The following is a 23,021-nucleotide window of genomic DNA, read 5'->3' on the forward strand; positions in this document are numbered from 1 at the left end:
ACGTACTCAAACGAATTTAAAATCTTTGCGATAAATACTGGAACAATGGCAATAATATAACAATTACGTTTCTTACAACAGTAGATGTAATTGATGCACAAAGATATCATGATGCACAAAGATATCACAATAAATTCTCTGCTAGAATCGATACCCTCCCTTAAAGGGGTGGTATAGCCAAATGCCCTTTTCAAAAGATGTAAAATAAGTCTCTGATGTCCCCACAGTTATTTTTATATAGCATGTTAAAATTGTCACTTTTTGAGGGTGAGCAAAAACCATAGACTGTAAAAAAAAAAAAAAAGATAAAATATAATTTATTCTAATAAGGTCAGAATAATCAATATGATTGAAAATAAATGTAATATTATTAAATATATAACTGTTTCTCACGAATCTAGATTGATTTACATCGATTATTGAATCTAATACTTATTTAAACATTTGGATAAAAACAAGAGCAAACGATCTTGGCTGAAATTGACAATAGATAGCTCAGCGACGCTTGACGTCACATTTCAGGAAGTATTGATCACATGATCACGTCAGTTTCCTGTTTACTAACTGGCCCTGGTTAAAGTTCCTAGGCTATATCCAAACACGGATAGATTTCAATGCAATATTACAAAACCGTTTTTTGTATGCTTTTAAAACATCCGAAAGTTTTAGCTTTGTAAACAACAATGAATGATTTGTCTCCATATCAAAATTAAGTTGAAGACATGTCGCGCGGATTTCCTGTGATTGTTTTGGTGGCCGGTGTTGAGATTACTTTGTGGGATGCAGTGTTCTAATGTGAGCTCTAAAAATAAAAGACAAACCAAAGCGGGGGTTTCGTTATAAACGGACAATACTTTTATTTTTGCCGATTGGAGAATTACTTGCGGTAGGAATTCTTGAAGTCTTTCTCGTGTCTTATAGTACCGTTGGTAACGGGCTATTTTGATCACCAGTGCTGTGGAGGGGTATAATCTCGCCAGGACCCTGAACTCAGGACGCGTCCCCGGCTCCGGCCCCGGCGCCTTAAAGCGGGCAGTGAGGAAGAAGCTTGTCCTGAAGGGATGGCCTGGAGAATCCTCTCGGCCCCAGGGAGCTGCGCTATTTAAGGAAGGGCGGGTTCGAATCGAGCAGAAGGCGGGTGACGGCGCGTGCTCGATGATGGCTAGCAGGAGCGAGGAGATAACCGATCTGATCTATGAGTTCTCTAAGAGCCAGTTCAGAGCGAAGGAGGTCACCCCGTGGGTAAGACCGAACACGTCAAGCATCAGTCAGTTCTTTCCCATAATGCACAGCAGCTATTAAATGGGTCACTGACTTGATAAAGAAAAACACTTCCCACATTCTTATAAATGTAATCCATGTATTCATGTTGGTTTAATTTGATTTAAAAAAAAATGTATACACATTTCAAATGAAATATAAGCAACTAAATAAACAAATACATAAATAAATAAAATGAATGATTTAGAAAATGTCACAACATAAATTACACGTTATTACTAATAGTAATCATGTATAATAATCAGGACCGTAAATATTATCTAGGTTGGCAGCTCATGTGACTGTAAGGAACTTCCAAAGGGAAACTGGTTTCATGAGTCAGGTTTTTTTTTTCCATAATCACCCTTAAAGCAGAGAAAAAAAAAATACCTTATACATGTTTTTCTTCAAGTTCGTTTCTACATTTTTTCTACATACAGTTCAGAAGCCAAGCAATAAATTAACGGAACCCCGGCTCTCTGAAATGAATTTGAACTCACACGGACACTCATATGGCCCTACAGGCCAAAATCAGTGTGAATGCTTTACAATGGTGTAACATCCTTGTAAATGAGTGATGAGAAGAAGTCACAATTTAAGGAAACGCAAATATACAATACAAACACAAGTATATAAGAGGACTCATATTATTTACCAATTATTTTTTGCTGCTGACATTTATGATTAAATTCCAGCATTCAAAAAAGTAAAATACTTTAGTTTTTATTTTCTTACTAAAATTAGAGTGTTTGAACTTGCTGCTTCTTATAAAAAGCCTTTAAAAGCTTAATGTATTTTATATGTATTTTCAGATAGAAAGAATAGAGAAGCGCTATCTGGAACTGTTTGACCGGGACTACAAGTATAGCATCATCCACAACACCAATGGGGAGGTGTGTGGTCACTACCCACGGAAGATTGTGTTTCTGGAATATGAATCTTCAGACAATAATAAAGAGAGGTAATAACATCACCATCTCTGTTAATCTACTGAAGACACACAGTAGACATAGCCTAATAGTAATAGTAGTAATATTGGGGAAAAGTGAATTTCAGCAAGCAGCATTTTATATAGGGATGCACCGATACCGAAACCAGTATCGATATCGCGCCCATTGCTGCCCAATACTGCGCTCGTGTACTCGTTCTCTAAAATGCTCTGATACCAACAACTGATACCACGCAGCGTGTACATTACAGTGCTTGTGACAAAGAAACACCAACAACAGAGCAAACAGAGAGCAGAATAGATATATCAGAGAAGGATGTTATGAAGTATTGAACTAATAGAATGTAAAACAAATAGCCTAAATAGATGCTGTGCGTGAGCTGATAAGCGAAACTAGGAGCATATTCACAAGTTTGTCAAGCACATCCCTTTTTCTCAGACATCGCTGGAAAGTTTGTAGTTTGGTCTTATAGGCCTATGTCAATAGCAAATGTTAAACGAGGCACATATTAGGCTACTAATGTTAACTGTAGCTCAAACAGTAGAGCGTTGGTGCTTGCAACGTCAAGGTCATGGGTTCGATACCCAGGGAAGCAAGAACTGATAAGAATGTAAATGTGTACCTTGAAATACAATGTAAGTCGCTTTGGATAAAAGCATCTGCCAAATGCGTAAATTTAACTCACAGGGGATTGCTGATCAATTACTCAGCACACATGCGTCATTTGGATTAAAACTAAATCGTATATGTAAGTAAAAACTTGAACTGGTACATGATTTATGTATAATGAGTGGTTCCCTACATTATTACCGGACATTTACAGACAAGAAGTTTACTTTGAATACTGCATTGAATTCTTTCCTGCCGCCTTGTGCTTGAACTGATGAATTCACATAAAATTGTGTAAAAAAAGTGTATTTGCGAGTATCCTAGTAAATGTAGTTGGTTATGTCTTTAAGTGAACATAAATGTTAAACGCATGTGTAACAGTATATTGGATCCGTGCATTCGGTCTTAAAGAGGCAGAAGCCTAATAAACCTGCTGCTGTGTTTTTAAGGACACAGAAATCACTCACTGCTCTTGACTGAATGACTTTTGTAACTTTAATCAAGATTGATCTAAATTTAATTTATATAGTGAAGACTATGCAGTAGGCTATTATTTTACATTTGATTACTTTATTCAAATTATGTACCTGAAAACTTCTGTTGGACCTACCTGAAAACCTGTAAAGCACTTTTTTTTTTCATTTGTATCTTTGTTCTATTGTATTTATTTTAACAGTGAAAGTAACAGAAGGTTGTACAAAACATTTTAACAGGCATAATTAAGCATGAAAATAACTGAAGAAAATATATATTTGCTAAACAAATTAAATCAACGAATAAGATTCATATTCTTTTGGTTTCTCTACCTAATATATTTAAAAATTACAAATGCAGTGAAAACACAGGTACCGGTATTGGCAGGTACCAAAAATGAAAGTATCGGTATCTGCCTTGTTCTGGTATCGGTGCATCCCTAATTTTATATTTATGTTTTTCCATTATTCCTCTGAAAAATTCTTAAAAGATAGTATGATTTTTAGTCATAAAGAAGAAGATTATCAATGTGGTATGGTTATTATATTGCTATGATGCACCAATGACATATCTCCACAAAATTCTTATACTTTGATTCTTGCTATGTGCAGTAGGTTACCAAGGGCCAGTTGCACCAGCTGTGTGCAAGTTAAAGCTTAGTTGTGGGTATAGATATGTAGTATTTTACAATTTACTTGCTAATAAATATTTAAACATTACACACTTGTTGAAACACACCTCACATATTAACTTAATGTTTATGGAAGCCTCCGAGCAGGAGTAACTAATGGAATAAAATAGCTGACTGATTACATCAATGAGTCATGTTCATGTTTTCATCTAAATGGTGTGTGCGCTATGGTTTCACTATGCATGTCAAATATGAAATGAAAAATATGAAAATGTCAATTTTAATGGTTTGTTTTAGATACAATTCCTTAATATTTAATGTAATAATTTCAGTATGGTATTTGAATGGAAATGTAATTTATCATTGTTGACAGTTGTGTGAGGTCTTAAACATCGATCATAGACCTTAGTCAGGGTAGTGCTATATTTACTTTTCGACAGGAATGAAAACATGGCTTTGAGGGATAGAAGTACAGTGTGTTCAATGGGTTATACTGTTTTTAACAACAAACTGATTGCTTTGCTGACGAAACATCTTTCCAAAAGACTTTTCAGTAGCCAAAAACTCGTTTGGCTTGTGAGTTTTGAAAAATATATAATCTATAAATGTATACAGCGCACACCATGGTAAAGACTAAGTCTTTCCCTCACTGCCTTGTTTTCATCCACATGAAATTCAATGTGGCGTCTACCCTGACTAAGTTCTATAACCAAAAAACTGACATGCACAGTTTGTCAACACTACTTCTAATGCTTGTTATTGTATCAATGCCATATTATGTGACAACACATTACTTTTCTTACAACGAAGTAGCTAATTTCTGCTTTAACAAATGGCTCAGAATTTCAGAAATTAAAATTCATTGTTTATTTTTTTTATGCTGTAATTTAATTTTTAATGTAAATCACACTTTTGTGTTTATAGATGATAGATATATCTAAATCCTTTTTTGTTTTGATTATTAGCTTTTTGCCCTTTTGCTTAAAAGGACAGTGGGGACCTGACTGGGACTTAAGGATCACATCACATTACAGAATAGATGAATGCATCAAAACAAATAAAACAATTAATAGTAGACAGTGCAAAACCCTACGTGGAGTGTAAAAGAATCGTTTCCTTACGAAAGTATTTTTAAGACATTTGAACTATTTTTAATTAAGCTGCAGGTTTTCATCATTGCAGGAAAGTAGAGTATATTAAATATGTTTACGGTTTGGATTTAATTATTATTTGTTACTTTTTAAATTCATGTTTTTAAAGAAGGCAACACAGAGGATGATGTAATGCCTTATCTGTTGCAGTGTCCGAAGAAATTTTCACCGAACCTTAAGACAAAGAGATGCTATCTTCACAATCTGATTGGTCGGCTTTTATGACGTATTGCCTGTTTTGAGACAAAACTTACCGAACATCCAAAACAATGCTAATTTAGATCTAAATTAGGTTAGCATTAAACCAGAATCTTGCATCTGGCATAATGTTTAAATGTTGAAATTGAATTTTTATTCTCATGTCTACTTCTGTTAATTGATCAAGTGGGCAAAGTTCTTGGTTGATCGAATGGTAGAATATCAGCCAATATTTTGGTCTGTCACCAGTGTATTATAAGTTGTTTTTTTTTTAAATGCTCTTTTCTTCTTTTTCTTCATTTTTGTTCAGCTTTGAGAGTACAGTGCAGATCAGTAAATTGCAGGATTTGGTCAACCGTAGTAAGATGGCTCGTTGTAGAGGGAGATTTGTCTGTCCTGTCATCCTCTACAATGGAAAGGTAACTATCTTGCCACTCCAATCAAATCGGCAAATTTTCACTGAAAAGTTTGCCTCATAGTATTTTTTTGACTACCAGATGTTCATGCTATCCTTTATTTAATGTTATCCTTGCAGGACATGCCCCTTTTAGACATTTGAATATATTGATAGTAGACAAATCATAGTGTCAATAACAGATTAAATTTTTTATTGTAAAATCTGGCTGTCGGGATCTTTAGTACTGAAGTGTTGAGTTCTGGACTATCAGCCTTTGACTTTAAAGGTTGGTATAATTTACTGGGAGCTAACAACAAACTTCAAGCCTCCTTTAGCTTTACCAGAGTCCTGTGTTTCTTTTTTTGTTGTGGCAACCTTAAACTCTTATTTTTTTCTCCTCTGTTGTAGCATGTGTGTCGATCCTCCACACTAGCAGGTTGGGGCGAACTTTATGGACGCACTGGATACAACTACATTTTTTCAGGTACATACTCTATTAGTTAAGACAGCTCTGTGTTTGTTCCTCTTTCCAAAACAAGCTGTACCAGCATCAGCTGCAAGATGGAAAAATAGTGCAAGTCAAGCCACCTTTATTTATATAGCACTTTAGACGATACAGATTTAGGGCCCTATCTTACACCCGGCGCAATGCAGCGGCAAGCGCGATGCAAGTGTTTTTTGCTAGTTTCAGTCCGACGCAGTTATCATTTTCACATCCTGCGCCACCTTGTTTAAATAGCAAATGCATTTGTGCCCATTTGTGCACCCATGGGCGTGTTGGTCTGAAAACGAGGTGTGTTCAGGCGCATTGTTGGCGCGTTGCTATTTTGAGGCAACAGAAATAGACTGTGTCTAAAGTGAATGGCGCAATATAATTTTTTTGTTATTTAAAGAGCGCGTTAGTAATGTGCGCCTATAGGCGTTTTGGTCGTGTCTAGGTGCAGGTCCTTCATCTGATCTGGATATGGACCGGATCCGACTGACTACGGTAACCTCGGGATAAGGATGAGACATACAGACTAATATTAGTGATTGAACTTGACACACAACGTAATGACGAACGCGGTTGCCCAGTCCTGTTTGTTTGAACCGTGATCAATTGGCGTCAATTGCCGTCATAACGTTGTGCGTCAAGTTGAAGGGTTACTCTTTTGGCGTAAATCGATGCGTACGGCCATCAGCTGGAAGCTAGTTATTTTAGTCGATAAAGTTTTAAATATGGATATTTTTCTTACACTAACACATCGCTTCACTTCAGAAGGCCTTTATTAACCCACGGAGACGCGTGGAGCACTTTAATCATGAATAGATGCGCTTTGATGGACTTCCAAAGACATACACCCATGCACTCCCATTATAAAGCTTGGAAGAGCCAGGGCATTTTTTTATATAACTCCGATTGTATTAGTCTGAAAGAAGAATGTCATATACACCTAAGATGACTTGAGGGTGAGTAAATCATGGGCTAATTTTCATTTTTTGGTGAACTTTCTCTTTAATCTTCTTTAAGTGCAAAGGAGCAACTAGAGGAAACCGATCAGGAAGACTATTTATAAAGCAATCTTTAGTGGTAGAAGTGATTTTTATACCATATTTGTAACATGGAGTTTGTTTTGCAACCTTGGTTAAATGGAGTATACAGATCTTGATCTGAGATGTCATCGCTGACAGTGCAGACAGAATGTTTCCTGTGTGAGTGACTCCTTGCAGACAGTGTTAATTTTGACAGCACATTTTGATTTAGTTTTAGTCAACGTCTTTTGACTAAAATGCCATTTAGATTTAGGTTAGACATATTTTAGTCATCTGAATTGTTTTATTTTTAGTCTAGCAAAATATCATAGGATATCATACAACTAATTTCTAACAGTCATTAAGTAAGAAACAAAAATAAGAAGAAATAAATACAATAGAACAAAGATAAAAATGAAATAAACATTGCTTTAAAGAGATAGTTCACCCAAAAATGAAAATTGTCATCATTTACTCACCCTCATGTTTTTCCAAACCTGTTTGAGTTTCTTTCCTCTGTTGAACACAAAAGAAGATATTTTAAAGAATGTTGGTAACCAGACAGTTGACAGTAGCCATTGACTTCCATAGTATTTTTTTTTTGTCAGGTAGGTTTAACAGTAGTATTCAGGTAAGAAAAACTACCTACAGAAATTGAATAATGTAATTAAATGTAAAATAACAGTTAATAGTCTCCCTTGTATAAACATTATTAAAGATACTAAAGTTAGTCAAGAGCAGTGAGTGATTTTTCTCTTTATCTTTTGTTGTTTGAATTAATATTAAGGACTCAGACAGAAGCAGGTTTAGGCTACTGTCACTTTAAGAACTAATGCATGGATAATCCAAATGCAATTTTCTCCCAACACATTATGAAAAGTGAGTAGTGAACACACACACTGCAAAGTGAAAACCGTGGACACACACACAACACAGTGGGTAATGACTGGGCACCCGGGGAGCAATTGAAGTTTGGTAGCTTGCTCAGTCGTGGGTATTGAGGGTGAAAGAAAGCGCTGTTCATTCACTTCCCCGCCAGCATTTTTTTCCTGCTGATATTTAGAATCGAACCTGCAACCTTTAGAATCCAGTCTGACTCTCTAATCATTAGGCCACGACTGCCCGCCATTAAAGGGGTGGTATAATGACCTTTTCACAAAATGTAAAATAAATCTCTGATGTCCTGAGTTTCTGGATCTCTGAAAATCTTTGATATTACTACTCGGGAGTTTCTAGTAACAGCGTTCAGCCAAAGCCACTTGAAGGCAAAGCCTGCAACCTTAGAATAAAAAGTGTAATGCCTGCTAACGCTGCGGTACACATGTAAGGAGACCAGGGGCTGTTTTTTAAAGGGGTGGTATAATGCCCTTTTCACAAGATGTAAAATAAGTCTTCGATGTCCCCAGAGTGTGTATGTGAAGTTTTATCTCAAAATACCCCACGGATATTTTTATATAGCATGTTAAAGTTGTCACTTTTTGAGGGTGAGCAAAAGCACACCGTTTAGTGTCTGTTCCTTTAAATGCGAATGAGCTGCTGCTCCCAGCACAGAGGGCGGAGCTTCAACAGCTTGTGTCCTGAAAATTTCAAAAACTTTTAGCCTTTTATGTTCAAACCGGATTCAGATAATGATGGAGACGAGACTCAAGAAGAAGTGACAACATGTAGAATGCAACAGGACGTTTCTGAATGGTTAGTTGGTGAATTTATGGTGCTTATGTGTATTTATCGTCTAGTCATTGATTTGCATATTCTGTCATGATAATCTATAAATCACGTTCCCGGGGGCGGCTTTATGTAAATTTTAGGGTTAGTGATGTCACTGACCCGGGAGGAATGTCATGTAGTCCTTACCAGCTGTTTGTTGTAGTCCTTAAAAAGCAATTTCTTTAAAAGAAAATATCTCCCTTTGCTTTGAACTTTGAGCGTTGTAACTTTGCAGATGTTGTTTATGCTCAAACAGCAACATTACACACTAACTAATGTTAGTGAAATATATTCAACCACCCCTTTAATACATTTAAGAGATTATTGAAACATTTAAATCACATGGTCTGAACTGCTACAGTTATTGACTGAGCTTAAGCTGTGGAGCAGTACAGATGTTGCTGTGAAAATTACTTGTTGGATTGCATTAGGTTTCGTCTCAAACTATTTCAGGTGGTTCAGATGACACCTTGGGTGATGCTGAAGAGGTTCTGGAGGATGACTGTGCAGTTCGGTAAGATAAGCTGGCAAGGAACACAATCTTACAAGGAGCCAAATGTTCGAATTATTAATTGATTTTGTGAGAATAATTTTTCTTTCTTTCTTTCTTTCTTTCTTTCTTTCTTTCTTTCTTTCTTTCTTTCTTTCTTTCTTTCTTTCTTTCTTTCTTTCTTTCTTTCTTTCTCACTCTACAGGAATGATTCACAGTTGTTTGATAAGGTTAGGGGCTCTGACATTAAGCTGTTGAAGTATTTGTCTATACACTACATTTGTGACCTCATGGTGGAGAAGAAGAAGGTCAAGTTTGGCCTCAAGTGAGTGAACTTCCTGTTAAAGTCATGCTTTTGTTAAAAATTACATAATGTGCCATTCTCCGAATGACGTGTGCCATAAATTATGTAGGCCTTTCACACCCAAAATATCAGGGTCCAAAATTTAATTTTTGCCTACCAGCCAATGTGGCAAAACAATTACCATTGAAATCTTTATTTTTATTCTATATTGTTCTCAATGTATTCAGAAATATTTTTTTATATGCTCTATATTGTGTGCCAAAGAGATTAAACATAAATGTTAAAATATAAACTTCACACTTTACATGTTCCACAGCAGGACAATCACTAAATTATAGATAACAAAAAAACAAAAGCACAGTCACAGTTTTCAAAGGGCAAGAGGAAGAATAATCTACAGAAACGCACACATTTACACCTCTGAACGTAGTAACACGTTACTGTCATTTATGCTACATTCACGCCATGTTGTAATTACTGTAAATGCAAGATAACAGCACGTGACATTATGCATTCCAGTGGCAACACTATCAACTTTGCCATTTTTCAAATGGGTTCCCTTTCGAGAGCAGTAACTTCTACATTGCGTCAGCTGACGCTGCGGGAACTCCTCCCTTCTCCACTTTAGTTGAAATCTTATAGGCTAACGCCAGCTTGGAACAGCTATCCAATTGTCACGAAGTATGCAAATACTGACAGGCTCGCGGGCAGTATAAAATACATGAGCGTGACAATAGCGCCAGAATCTCTTTTTCATGCTGACCGTCGCCGTGCATCTGTGCCCGTCCTTTCATCTGGCTGAAAAAAGAAAGGCTCCAATCACTCCCTCCAGCCTCTTTGGTGACGCCGTGTAGTCAGTTACTGAGCGTTTCTCTGAGGCGCAGAAGCGCGAAGGCTATGAGTCACGAATGTTGCCCCTTCGCTCGTTCCAGCCCTCATAGAGGTCTCTCTCTTCGTCAGCACCTCGTCTTGCCTAAGATCGGCTGAGCAGCCCGCTGCAGCTCTCCGGCCCGAGCCGAATGTTCGCCGTAGGCAGTGGACGAGACCGGGAATGTAGCGTCACGGACCACGGAGAAGTCTGCGCCGCTACGGCTCGGCTACCAAGCCTTCGTCCTACGGACCATCCAAATGGAGGGGAGAGTTTGTTAGACACCCTGCCCCCAAGCGCCGTGTTCTTCATCATGTCCCCTCTGCTCCTGCAGGCGACATTTGCAATGTTTGTGTGAATGCTGTGTCTGTTTGTGTGAGTTCCAAAATAAGAGCACACATCCCTTCACACAAAAAGCCTTTTCTTCCTCATACACTCAACACTGTGTCACTCGTGCCTTTCAAGCCCTTGGTTTTGATTGCTGTTAAGAAACGGCTCTGCTCTCCCTAAAAAAACGGCTCTGCTCCTTGCCTTTGCTTCAGCTAAGTGCATTGGGGACTAACACACGTTCTCATGGACTGTGATATTATCTGTTTCGGACCCGTCGACTGCAGTGTTACTCTCCGGCCGAGATGGGGCCATGTGCCTAAGTCTCTCTCTAACGTTACACCCTTCAAAGCACAGGATGTTCCTCTGCCCGCTTATCTGCTGACCTGTCATCCTCGCGTGAGCGCTGTTTGCCCTGTCAGGATGTATGTGAATCGCGCGACCGCCTTCCTTCAGTCGGGACAGCTTTTCATGTGCTTTGGTTGCTGTATTAATGGAAAGACGTGAACTGTATCAAAACAGAGACTTTTTCACTTTTCTCACTGTTGCCTTTTCGTGGGCCTGGTCTAGATGTATGTCTATCCAGGATTTATGTTTTGCTGCTGGCTGGTCTTCTCAGAACACCTTAGCCAGATTTTACAAGCTGGATGTACCGTCTGTGGCGTCTCAAGTGCTTTCGGTGAGTTAAGTTCCTTACTCATGTATTGTGAACTGTCCTAGTTGTACGCAGTGGTTAACCGCTATGCTGTTGACTCTGTGTATATGGCTACTAGTGCTTAATACAGTTGTTACCGCTACCGCCTTGACACTGTGTTTTACTTTCATGCTTGAGTGCTTATTGTGTTGTCTGCCCTGGATCAGTGCAGCCTTTGCTTTCATTTCATTGTTTGTATATGCAAATTTTGATAGGGTTTTGATGTCTCATTGGTCTAGTTCCACCTTTCAGATGCGAGCACTCCTAGCGGCACGGCTATTGGCTGACTGTTTCTTTTCCGTGGCTGGTGTAGCTTGGCTCCGTTTTCTCAGGGCTTATCTTCACTACTCTCACGCGAGATTTAATACAGTTCCCGCAGCGTCAGCTGGCACAATGTAGAAGTTAACGCTCTCGAAAGGGAACGTCTCCGGTTACTATCGTAACCTCGGTTCCCTGAGAGGCAGTAATGAGACATTGCGTTAGCCACCGTGTTCGCTGTTCGATCAGTTGTGTAAGCGTTCAGTAGTGATTCTGACGCAATTGTCGCGCCCATGCATTTTATACTGCCCGCGAGCCTGTCAGTATTTGCATACTTGGCGACAACTGGCCAGCTGTTCCAAGCTGGCGTTAGCCTATAAGATTTAAACAAAAGTGGAGAAGGGAGGAGTTCCCGTAGCGTCAGCTGACGCAATGTCTTGTTCCTGCCTCTCAGGGAACCAAGGTTACGATAGTAACCGGAGACGTTTTCATACTTCATACTTCTGTAAGGTTTTCTGTACCACCACAGAACACATAATAAAATCCAAATTATCTGCAATGAACTTATTACCTGTCAGACTGGCATGTGACACTGCGAAATTCAGCATTTTCCTGGCCAAATGGAGAATTTACCCACTTTTGGCACTCTGCAGGAGTTAATTTTGGACCCTTGGCCACTGTTCATTATGACATGACAGTGTTTTGTGTTTGTGTTGTTGTGTTGTCTTTCTCAGTGATCTCTTACTCTCTTTACAATTTTGTTTGTCTTCAGTGTGACTTCCTCAGAAAAGGTGGACAAGGCCCAACGCTATGCTGACTTCACCCTACTCTCTGTGCCTTATCCAGGTGTAGATCTTGCTTGAGTTAATGCTCATTTTGATTTAGTTTTTGTTCTATTCTACTTATTAAATGGCAGTAATCAGTACATTGTACTGTAGTTTTAATAGTAGTTATTTCATGTGCTTGTTTTCAGGATGTGAATTCTTCAGGGAATATAAAGACAGAGATTACACAGCAGAAGGACTTGTCTTCAACTGGAATCAGGTCCATACCAAGTACAAACACAAAGTCAATTTCATATGTCTGCATACTTGGCTAGATTGTTGTTTGGACAGAGTAAATAAAGTTGATTTTACACTGACCATCATTTTTGGGTGTTTGTGTGTGTAGGACTATGTGGATGCTCCTTTGACAATCCCTGATTGCTTTACAAGAAACCTCAACATGAACTGGAGTGAATACCAGGTTCTCAGAGCTCCTCATCAACTTTATTGACTGTCTTTTAGATGGACAAACAGGAATTGTTTGGGTTTAAGGAAACGGCACAAGCTGTATGTAAACTCTGCTAGAAGGTTTCACATTCAAAATGCAAACTACACTACGCAATAATACTTTTTGGATAATTTGAGAGTGAATTTGTAGAGTTTTTGTCAAAAATAGTTTAGTAATTGGTGCCAAGGCACAGTGCGTAGTGATACATAGTAAAATGTAGTCCTAGAGGGAGAGGATTGTATTGACTGGTACCTTTTAGGTGTCTCCACAAAATTAAATGAAAAATTTGAAAAATGTCATTGTTATCATAAACAGTGTAGCTTAATGGTTAATACTCTTAACAGAGGTTAATAAAGAATGCAGGATGGTGATCCACAGATTTATGTTCTTAAATTGAATTATGGCCTTCGTGTTTTCCAGTCATGGGACCTGGTGCAGCAGACTCAGAACTACCTGAAATTGCTTCTACACATCATCAACTCTGATGGTAAACTATTATATTTACACACTTCCTCACCAAACTGTACAACAGGTTTTACTCGTCTGTATAGTTTTAGATAACTATTTGGTGTGTTGTGGCCTGTTGTGTGTTGTAGATGAGAACGGTTTACTGGTGCACTGTATATCAGGCTGGGACAGGACACCCCTCTTTGTGTCCCTGCTTAGACTCTCTTTGTGGGCAGTGAGTATCCATTCTTCTGTCTCTCATTACATCTGACCTCATTTTACTCAACTTTATTCACCCCACAGTGCTAACTACCCTCATTTCTTCCCCCATTCCTATCCTTACAATTCTTTGTGTTGTGGCTAATGTTTAGCAATTATTAAGTTTAAAGAGTTCAATGTTTGAATTAATTTTGTATTTTCATAGGACGGTGCCATTCATGCCAGTCTGGAGCCGTCTGAGATCCTTTACCTGACTATCGCATATGACTGGTTTCTTTTTGGGTTAGTCTCATTCCTGTTTGACTTACATATCTGTGTTTTAGAATTTACCAGTATTAAACGACTGGCATAAGCACAATTCTTTTCACTTTAATTTCTCTAAAATATAACATAAATCACACAAAGGTAACATTTAATGGTACTAAGTACCAAACTCATTGAATGCATGATCACGCTAACCCTAATATTACTAAATGCACACAACTAACACTGCAAGGAGTTCTGATATACCGAGAGAGCAGTTCTTTAACATTTTCATTCATCTCTTGGCACTTGTTAAAAGCGGCCAGGGCTGAGCACCTCCGCAAACTAATAGAAAATAACCAAAATAATCCAAGGTTTTTATTTAACACCGTGGCTAGACTAACAAATAAACAGACATCACCCGAACAAAATATCCCGTTACAGTTTAGTAGTAATGATTTCATGAACTTCTTCACTGAGAAAATAGAAAACATCAGAACCACAACTGTAAACGTTCAATCTTCAATCGCGCCTTATTATTCAGCCTCAATTATCACCCCGCAAGAACAATTACAGTGCTTTACAGCTATAGAACAAAAAGAGTTAAATAAACTTATCATTTCATCTAAAACAACGACATGTTTATTAGATCCTATACCAACTAAACTATTGAAAGAAGTGTTACCTGTAGTGGAAGAGCCTCTCCTCAATATTATTAACTCGTCTTTATCTTTAGGTTATGTTCCAAGAACATTTAAACTGGCAGTTATAAAACCTCTCATTAAGAAACCACAATTAGATCATAATAATCTAGCAAATTATAGACCCATTTCAAATCTTCCATTTATGTCTAAAATACTAGAAAAAGTTGTGTCTGCTCAACTGGGCTCTTTCTTGCAAGAAAATGACATCTATGAAAAGTTTCTGTCTGGATTCAGGCCGCACCATAGCACTGAAACTGCGCTCGTTAAAATCACAAATGATTTACTTTTAGCTTCTGACCAAGGCTGTATCTCAATATTAGTTTTACTTGATCTTAGTGCTGCGTTCGATACTATAGATCATACAATACTCTTAGATCGACTACAAAATTATACTGGTGTTCAAGGACAAGCATTAAGCTGGTTCAGATTAGGGGTGTCGCAATATACCGGTGTTGACGATAATCGTGATATTCAACGCATGAAATATCGACATCGTGTTAATTTAGAGTGTGACAATATACCGGTATTGGCGATAACCACAATGTTTAAAATGAATAGGACTCTTATGATAACATGACACGTAAATGCTACAGCACCAGTACCTTGTTGACCTCTCAAGTGGCAGTATCGCATACGCGGACACCTGTCAAATAAGAAGACGACGCAGCGCTCGTCCGCGCCCGCGCAGCTAGAGTGAAACACTGTCCACACCCGAAAAAAGTAAGCTCGCCAGTAATAAGAACAGAGTTATTCGGCTTCAAAGAAAACAGCACCTTAAAGGTGGTCGCACACCGGACGAGAAGCGCAGCGCCACGTCTTTAAAATTCGAACACATTCTGTATGAGTGTACACTTGACACACACCGGCGGCCGCGGCGCCCAGCAACGGCTCAGGGCCGTGTTCAAAATCCTGCCGCGACACAAAGCGCCATTTACATAGTTTTATATTAAATTTGCATTATATTTGTCTCAAACCATCCTAAATGATTTCACCCTGTGCTGCAATATAGCCTACATTTATTTACAGAAATCAGCTGCTTGAATGAAAATTGCTGATGTTATCGGATTTTCAGGTGATATTCTCAATGCATTCAGTTAACGGACGCTCTGAGGTAAAGTGTTCAGATGACAGACTCAGCAACTATTGTATTTAATTGTACAGTATAATCATAAAATAGTACAGACATTATCTCAATTCCATAATGTCCTTAAACGTAATGATATTGCTGGCCATAAACTGAGAAAGTGCGCGTCCGGTGTGCGATAGGCTACCTCGAGTTGTCATAGACGCGACGCGGCTATTATTTTACTAGTCATGGAATGGGATGGAAACGTGACATTAACTGTTAACAGGGGGTTTCTGTGTTCATATATTTAATAAAGGGTGATTATTAAAATTAAGAACCCTGTTTTTACTCATCTTATTTTTGTATTTGTATTTGCACTTGATTTTTTTGCTCAAATCTGCTATCTGCATGACTTTATTGGCAATAGGTTTAAGAGCTTTTCAGTTCTTCAGGAAACCTTCAGACAGTGTTTGGCTTCAGTTTAAAACCAGATAAACTTCACATGCTTGTCTTCCTTCACAAAAATTTGCCATAGATTGAGTAGGCTACGCAAGAAGTAAAAATGCATGTGCCTTGTGTTTATCAGTATCCTTATGTTTGTTGGGTAAAAAAGAAAAACTATATAAACAAAATAAAAATTAATTTGACTGATAACTTCTACCCCGCCCCAGCCCCCGCCCCATAGATTCTATAGATATCGCGATATATCGATATCGTGAATTCTTTTGGTCACAATAACCGTGGTGTGAAAAATCTAACATCGTGACAGCCCTAGTTCAGATCATACTTATCAGACCGCTACCATTTTGTTTAAATGGAGAAAAATCGATCATAACTTCAGTAAACTATGGAGTGCCGCAGGGATCTGTGTTGGGCCCTCTATTATTCTCAATATATATGATGCCACTTGGAAATATTATAAGGAAACATGGAATTAGTTTCCATTGTTATGCTGATGACACTCAAATCTATATTTCATCACGGCCGGATGAAAACGCTAAATTATCCAAACTGACAGAGTGTGTTAAAGATATAAAAGATTGGATGACGCATAATTTTCTTTTATTAAATCCAGACAAGACAGAGGTAATACTTATCGGTTCAAAAAAACCGCCCACAAAACCTCTTACAATACAACTTTAACATCGTAGGACAGGGGTGGGGAACCTTTTTCCTATCAAGGGCCATTTACTATTTTTTAACATTCTTTAAGGGCCATTGTAATGAGCAGGGGCATTTCTAGGTTTTAAAAACATCAGGGGCTGAGCCCGAAACATCAGGGGCTGGGGGTGGGTAACAAGATAACATGATTCGATACAGAGAATAATGTATATTTTAGGCCTATATGCAGGGGGGCAGACTGGTTAAAAAATTCAGTCCTGGCACTGTTGGCACACCAGCCCATATTACCACACAGACACACACATTGAAATGTGAGGTAGTTAGGGGGGTTCGGGGGCATGCTCCCCCGAGAAAATTTGGATTTCTCGGACCTACATATGTGCATTTTAAGGTGTTTGAAGGCCAACATTTTTTGATAACAATAGCTTTAAAAGCATGTCAGTGGGCAGTAGCATAACTTATTTGTCAAGATAACAGATTCTTAAACATGATAATGAGGATAAATGTTGAAATGAATGATCCACACTACAAAATGGAAATGCAAAATGTTTCTGCTTATTGTTGACAATACACAATCACATATTCCAAACAGGAATGGCCTTAAATGAGAAATCTTTCAAGGATTATTTTGCATAGATGTAAACTTTTTAGCATTAAAGATTGGTTTCAGCATCTTGTTTCTTTCTTGAGTAAATCAATGTTTTTGGCACTATTAAATCAGTTCAATTAAATTTCAATTGTTCACTCATAAAGACAGTCACTTCACCACCTACTGGCTTAATGATGGAAGTTGCGCAAACACAGACAAGCGGAGTGATACAAACTGTGAAAAGGCTGATGCTGGTGAAATATTCGAACACATTCGACTCGAGGACCTTATATATATATATATATATATATAGGCTACATATCAGAGTACATTGTAATAATGTTAATCAAGCAGACTAAATCACACGACTGCGCAGCAATATTTAAGCTCATTATATAAAGGAAATAATACAGATCTAGACAAATTGGGTTGCTTATAGTTAAAAGAATTGTTTTAGTCGGCCACACATTCTACTTGCTGTCGGCCACTTTTAGTCGGCCACTCATTCCACTTTAATACGAAAGTAAAAGCAGCAGCCCCTCGTGGACGACTACCACACACACGCACACGCAACACACACACGCACACACAGTAAAGTCCATGCCTGGTCCTCTGCTGTCTTCGTTCCGATCCTTTTATGCGCCCCGAAGCTGATCAGTGAGAAACTTGAAACCGGTACGGCGCGCGCGCCTCCGAAGCTCATCCGTGAGAAACTTGAAACCGATGCGGCGCGCAGGTGACTCATTAACTCTCGCGCTACTGGCCTCGTCCTGCTCTTACGGCTCGTGGACTCGTGCTGCTTGACACTTTGCCTATTTTGTGTTTTCTATCACAGGAAAAGTAATTGCTGAGATTTTTGTTTCTGAAGTTTTTTTTTTGGGGGGGGGGGGAATTGACTCGCGGGCCGCATCAAACTGTTTTGCGGGCCGGTTACGGCCCGGGGGCCGGACGTTCCCCACCCCTGTCGTAGGATGTCCTGTTACTTTATCCTCTACAGTAAAAGACCTGGGTGTTATACTCGACTGTAACCTGTCTTTTGAAAATCATATTTCATATGTTACAAAAACAGCCTTTTTCCACCTTAGAAACATTGCTAAGCTACTTAATATCCTATCAGTTTCTGATGCAGAAAAGCTAGTTCATGCATTTATGACCTCGAGACTAGATTACTGTAATGCTTTATTAGCTGGTTGTCCTGCATCCTCAATAAACAAGCTACAGTTAGTCCAAAATGCAGCCGCTAGAGTTCTTACTAGATCAAGAAAATATGATCATATAACACCGATTTTATCATCACTGCATTGGTTACTTATAAAGTTCCGTATTATTTACAAGGAATTGCTACTGACTTATAAAGCCCTAAACGGCTTAGCTCCAGTCTATTTAACCGATCTTCTATCGCCCTATAATCCATCGCGCTCTTTAAGATCAATAAATTCGAGGCTTTTGGTCATACCTAGGATATCCAGATCAACCAAAGGAGGGAGATCATTTTCACATTTAGCTCCAAAACTCTGGAATAGCCTTCCTGATACTGTTCGTTGCTCAGACTCGCTCTCCCAGTTTAAAACTAGATTAAAGACGCATCTTTTCGGCCAGGCATTCATATAATATTTTTAATCTTACAGTTCAAACTACAATCCGGCCTCTAGTTCATAAATGCCAGAGGAGAACTGGCCCCCGACTGAGCCTGGGTTCTCCCAAGGTTTTTTTTTTCTCCATTAGGTCACCTGATGGAGTTTTAGGACACCATTAGGTCACTTGATGGAGTTTTTCGGTTCCTTGCCACTGTTGCCTTTGGCTTGCTCAGTTGGGGATATTTAATTTTATTTTTTCAATCAATAAATTCCACTAGAAACAAACCTTGTTGTATTATTTTAATTTAATACTGTGAAGCTGCTTTGATACAATCTGTATTGTGAAAAGCGATATACAAATATACTTGACTTGACTTGACTTGACTGACACATGCAGCCCAGGAAGTATGTGACCTGCAGTCTGCCATGTGACTGTAAATTATGTGATAACTATATAGCAGCTTTATGACGTTAATTTGTTAGAAACCCAGAAAGCTACACGGCACCAAGTGTTCCCTTTGATTCATTTCGAATGTTATTATTATTTTTATTTTGTTTTTTTTTAGATAAAAAAGGCAGTTTTCAATTTGCAAGCAATAATCACAAAACACAAAAGCATCTTCAAGTAATGGTAACCACATATATGTCTGATTTTCACATTTTGTTCAACAACATGAATATAATTTATATATATAATATAATAATGTCTGAAAGGTGAATTAAAAAGAAAATATGTCTGCAGGAAGTGATGTTTGATCTAACATAATTAAATATGCAATAAAATATAAGGATATCTCACTGATTTTTTTTGTGTCCTTTTCACTAGTCACATGTTGCCTGACCGGCTCTCTAAGGGAGAGGAGGTGAGACTTCACCTATTTTAAACCTACACCATGAAATTGTCTGTTACTTTTGAATGGAATAGAGTCTATGTGATTTATATGGTAATTATGGTTTGGTGTGCACCGTCCAGTCATTGTTCATGTGTGAGAATTGTATAGATGATTATTTATGTGTTTATTGCACATATAAGTCAAGAGTGTTGTGTTTTATCATTTTATTTTTTTATATTCTCTCTCCTAGATTTTCTTTTTCTGCTTCAATTTTCTGAAGCATATTGTTTGTGAGACATTTTCAGTCAAAAAGAAACAAAGGTAAGCTATCTGACTTATGATTTTAAATATAAGAATAATATTTGTGTGTCTCATGCGTATATTTAGAATATAGCAATTTGACCTTTTTTTATTTTAAACATGCAAAAATTGTGATCTTAAGAAAATGTTGAAATTACTGGTAGGTGACCTTTTGGTTGATTACAAGGGTGTGATTTTTAAAGTAGCATAATAACCAATAATTTCAGTACAGGTTGGTTCTCACCTTGATTTTGAAAAAAAAAAAAAAAAAGAAGCACAATGTGATTGATGTTTTGGCTTAGAGCCACCTACAGGTTAAGAAATTTTACTTTTTTTTTTCTTAGAACTTTACTTTTTTATTTTGTCTGTAGTGCCATCACTATATAACAAAATTCTGGCCCCTGAGATCCACTTTCCTGCAGAGTTTGGCTCAAAACCTGATCAAACTCATCTGCCTAGCTTTTTAGTAATCCTGAAGACTTTGATTCACTTGTTCAAGTGTGTTAGATTAGTTTGAGCTAAGCTCTGCTGTAAAGTGGATCTCAAGGCCCAGAGTTGCCCACCCCAACGTACAGTAGCTATTAGACAAGCTTAATTGGAAACAAAATCCAGATGACTTATTTAACTCTTCGGGGTCTGTGGAAAATTTGTAGGAATTTTTTGAAAATATTTAAGATGGCATAAAGTATGTTTGCAAACTATAAGGTTTTTTGCATGATCTCAACATAAACAGTGCACTCCATATATCAATAACTGGAAATATTTCAATTTGGCAAAAAAGCATTTTGGCCTATATTTCTCAAGTGTTTATCATAGACTCAGGAGTATTGTTATCATTGGAATTACGGTCTCTTGTCTCCAATTGTATTTCCTCAACAAAAAAATCAAAACCTTTTTCTTTAGGCCCTCACTCTGAACAACTTTGCTTTTACATTAGTGTTTCTTGAGTTAATATTTTTTTATTATTATTTGCAAAACCTAATTTTACAAACTAATCCTTGGATTTTTGCTTATATTAAAAAAAAAAAAAAAACTGTGCAGGAAGATTCTTTTGAGTACATAGGTCCGTAATTATCAAATACATGTTGAACTTTGAATTCGGCATATCTACAGGACCATCAGTAATTATAGGCATTGCATAATATCACAAATTATGTATAACACCTGAACAAGATACAGTTTTTACAAAATTCCATATGTGTGAGATTTGCACCAGCCTGATAACGAAAAAGGCTTTTTCTTCCTCTAAATGTGTCTGTACCTCCAAATCAAATGGCCATATGGATTTTTATTTCTTTGATAACTTTTCACAACTTTAGATTAGATAATTTTTTTAAATAAAAAATAAATCAAGCTCCTCCCAGATTGTTTGTCTAATTAGTGTGAATTGTGAAATGTTTAATGTATTATTCCCACACAGCAAAAATAGATTAAATTGTTTAGCAAATACATTCCAATTGTATTGCACTCAAAATTTTGTCAAATTCCACTAATAAGGCAGGCTGTAAGTTAAACATATTTATAGGTTCTGTGATTGTTTCATAAATTAAAGGTCCCGTATTATGCCCCTTTTCACAAGATGTAAAATAAGTCTCTGATGTCCCCAGAGTGTGTATGTGAAGTTTCAGCTCAAAATACCCAACAGATAATTTTTTTTTAAATTTTTTCTCATGTTTAAATTGTCATTTTTTGGGGCTCAGAAAAACGCGCTGTTTTAATGTGTGCCCTTTAAATGCAAATGAGCTGCTGCTGGACGACCCAGGGGGCGGAGCTTCATGAGCTCGCGCTCAGTCTCTCAGGACAATTTCATCTCACGGAATGATGATAATATCAGAAACTCTCAGTAACGGCGTTCATTTCGAGTCGGACAATAATGCCTACAGAGTCAGAGTGCTATATAGAGATGGAACAGGTATAGTTTAGTAGTTTAATTACGGTTATAACATATTTGTCATCTGCTTGTATGTATACATTATTTATTAATAGCCTACAAGTCTGCTGTCTGAATGATGATCAAACATATACTGATGAGTTTAATAAAGTTTTTTGTACATCACACAAAAGATGAAGCGTCAGTTTTACTTCAGAAAATCACCGTAAGAGCTGAGTAAACATAGTAAGTTATAAGAAGTGCGCAAGTACATAAACGAATTTCGGTAGAGTTGAGGGAGCATTCCTGTGGGCGGAGGTTAGTCAAAAAACGGTTCTAGTGACGTCATTAAAGAAGGAAGTAGAGGGATGTAGTCCAAACGGGCCGTTCGATGTAGCCAACTTCTGTTAAATAAAATATCTCGCTTGGCATTGAACTTTGAGCTTTATAATTTTACAGATATTATTTATACTCTAACAGCAACATTACACACTAACTAAAGTTTGAAACATGGAATCACGAAGAACGGGACCTTTAAAGTTTGAAATACCAAATTGATGAAAAACATTTCTGTTCTGCTTTGCATCTTGTGACTGTCTTATTGTACTTTCTGCCATTTTTTTTTTCTTTTTCTCTTTTCTATAACTCTTAACAGAAGAAAAAATTCTCAGTTCAAAGATGCTGACTTCACAGTTGATGACCTCTGCCAGTTAAGTAAGTCCTTTTTTCCTAAATTACTGCAGTTTCAGAATAGCTTTTAATTAAAATTAGTGATTCAGTGAATATGTATACTATGATTATAAGAACTGTCTAGTATACATAGCCAATAGTAGATTCTCCTGCTTGCGGTTGTCCCTGCAGGATTGTTTTTTAAATAGACTACAGACTTTATTATACATGGCTTGCTGTTTTATGGTTTTCTTTCTTTTTCTTTCTTTTTCTTTCCTTT

At 37.6% G+C, this 23,021-nt stretch overlaps 1 protein-coding gene across 4 annotated transcripts in view; it reads left to right on the plus strand.

Moving 5' to 3' along the window:
• The first annotated feature begins 513 nt into the window (after positions 1 to 513).
• mtmr14 (myotubularin related protein 14) overlaps positions 514 to 23,021 on the plus strand; it is a 39,597-nt gene continuing 17,089 nt past the window's right edge. For all 4 annotated transcript variants that reach the window (XM_079883927.1, XM_079883924.1, XM_079883925.1 and 1 more), the window contains exons 1-15: positions 514 to 1,242; positions 2,073 to 2,221; positions 5,584 to 5,692; positions 6,079 to 6,154; positions 9,343 to 9,403; positions 9,585 to 9,704; positions 12,603 to 12,676; positions 12,804 to 12,874; positions 13,001 to 13,075; positions 13,523 to 13,589; positions 13,699 to 13,784; positions 13,974 to 14,050; positions 19,896 to 19,932; positions 20,153 to 20,223; positions 22,728 to 22,786. In XM_079883927.1, the coding sequence (XP_079740053.1) occupies positions 1,156 to 1,242; positions 2,073 to 2,221; positions 5,584 to 5,692; positions 6,079 to 6,154; positions 9,343 to 9,403; positions 9,585 to 9,704; positions 12,603 to 12,676; positions 12,804 to 12,874; positions 13,001 to 13,075; positions 13,523 to 13,589; positions 13,699 to 13,784; positions 13,974 to 14,050; positions 19,896 to 19,932; positions 20,153 to 20,223; positions 22,728 to 22,786 (1,219 nt within the window). In that variant the 5' untranslated portion in view covers positions 514 to 1,155. The remainder of the gene's footprint in view (positions 1,243 to 2,072; positions 2,222 to 5,583; positions 5,693 to 6,078; positions 6,155 to 9,342; positions 9,404 to 9,584; positions 9,705 to 12,602; positions 12,677 to 12,803; positions 12,875 to 13,000; positions 13,076 to 13,522; positions 13,590 to 13,698; positions 13,785 to 13,973; positions 14,051 to 19,895; positions 19,933 to 20,152; positions 20,224 to 22,727; positions 22,787 to 23,021) is intronic.

This window comes from Squalius cephalus, assembly GCF_949319135.1.
Source record: "Squalius cephalus genome assembly, chromosome: 10".
Lineage (NCBI taxonomy): Eukaryota > Metazoa > Chordata > Actinopteri > Cypriniformes > Leuciscidae > Squalius > Squalius cephalus.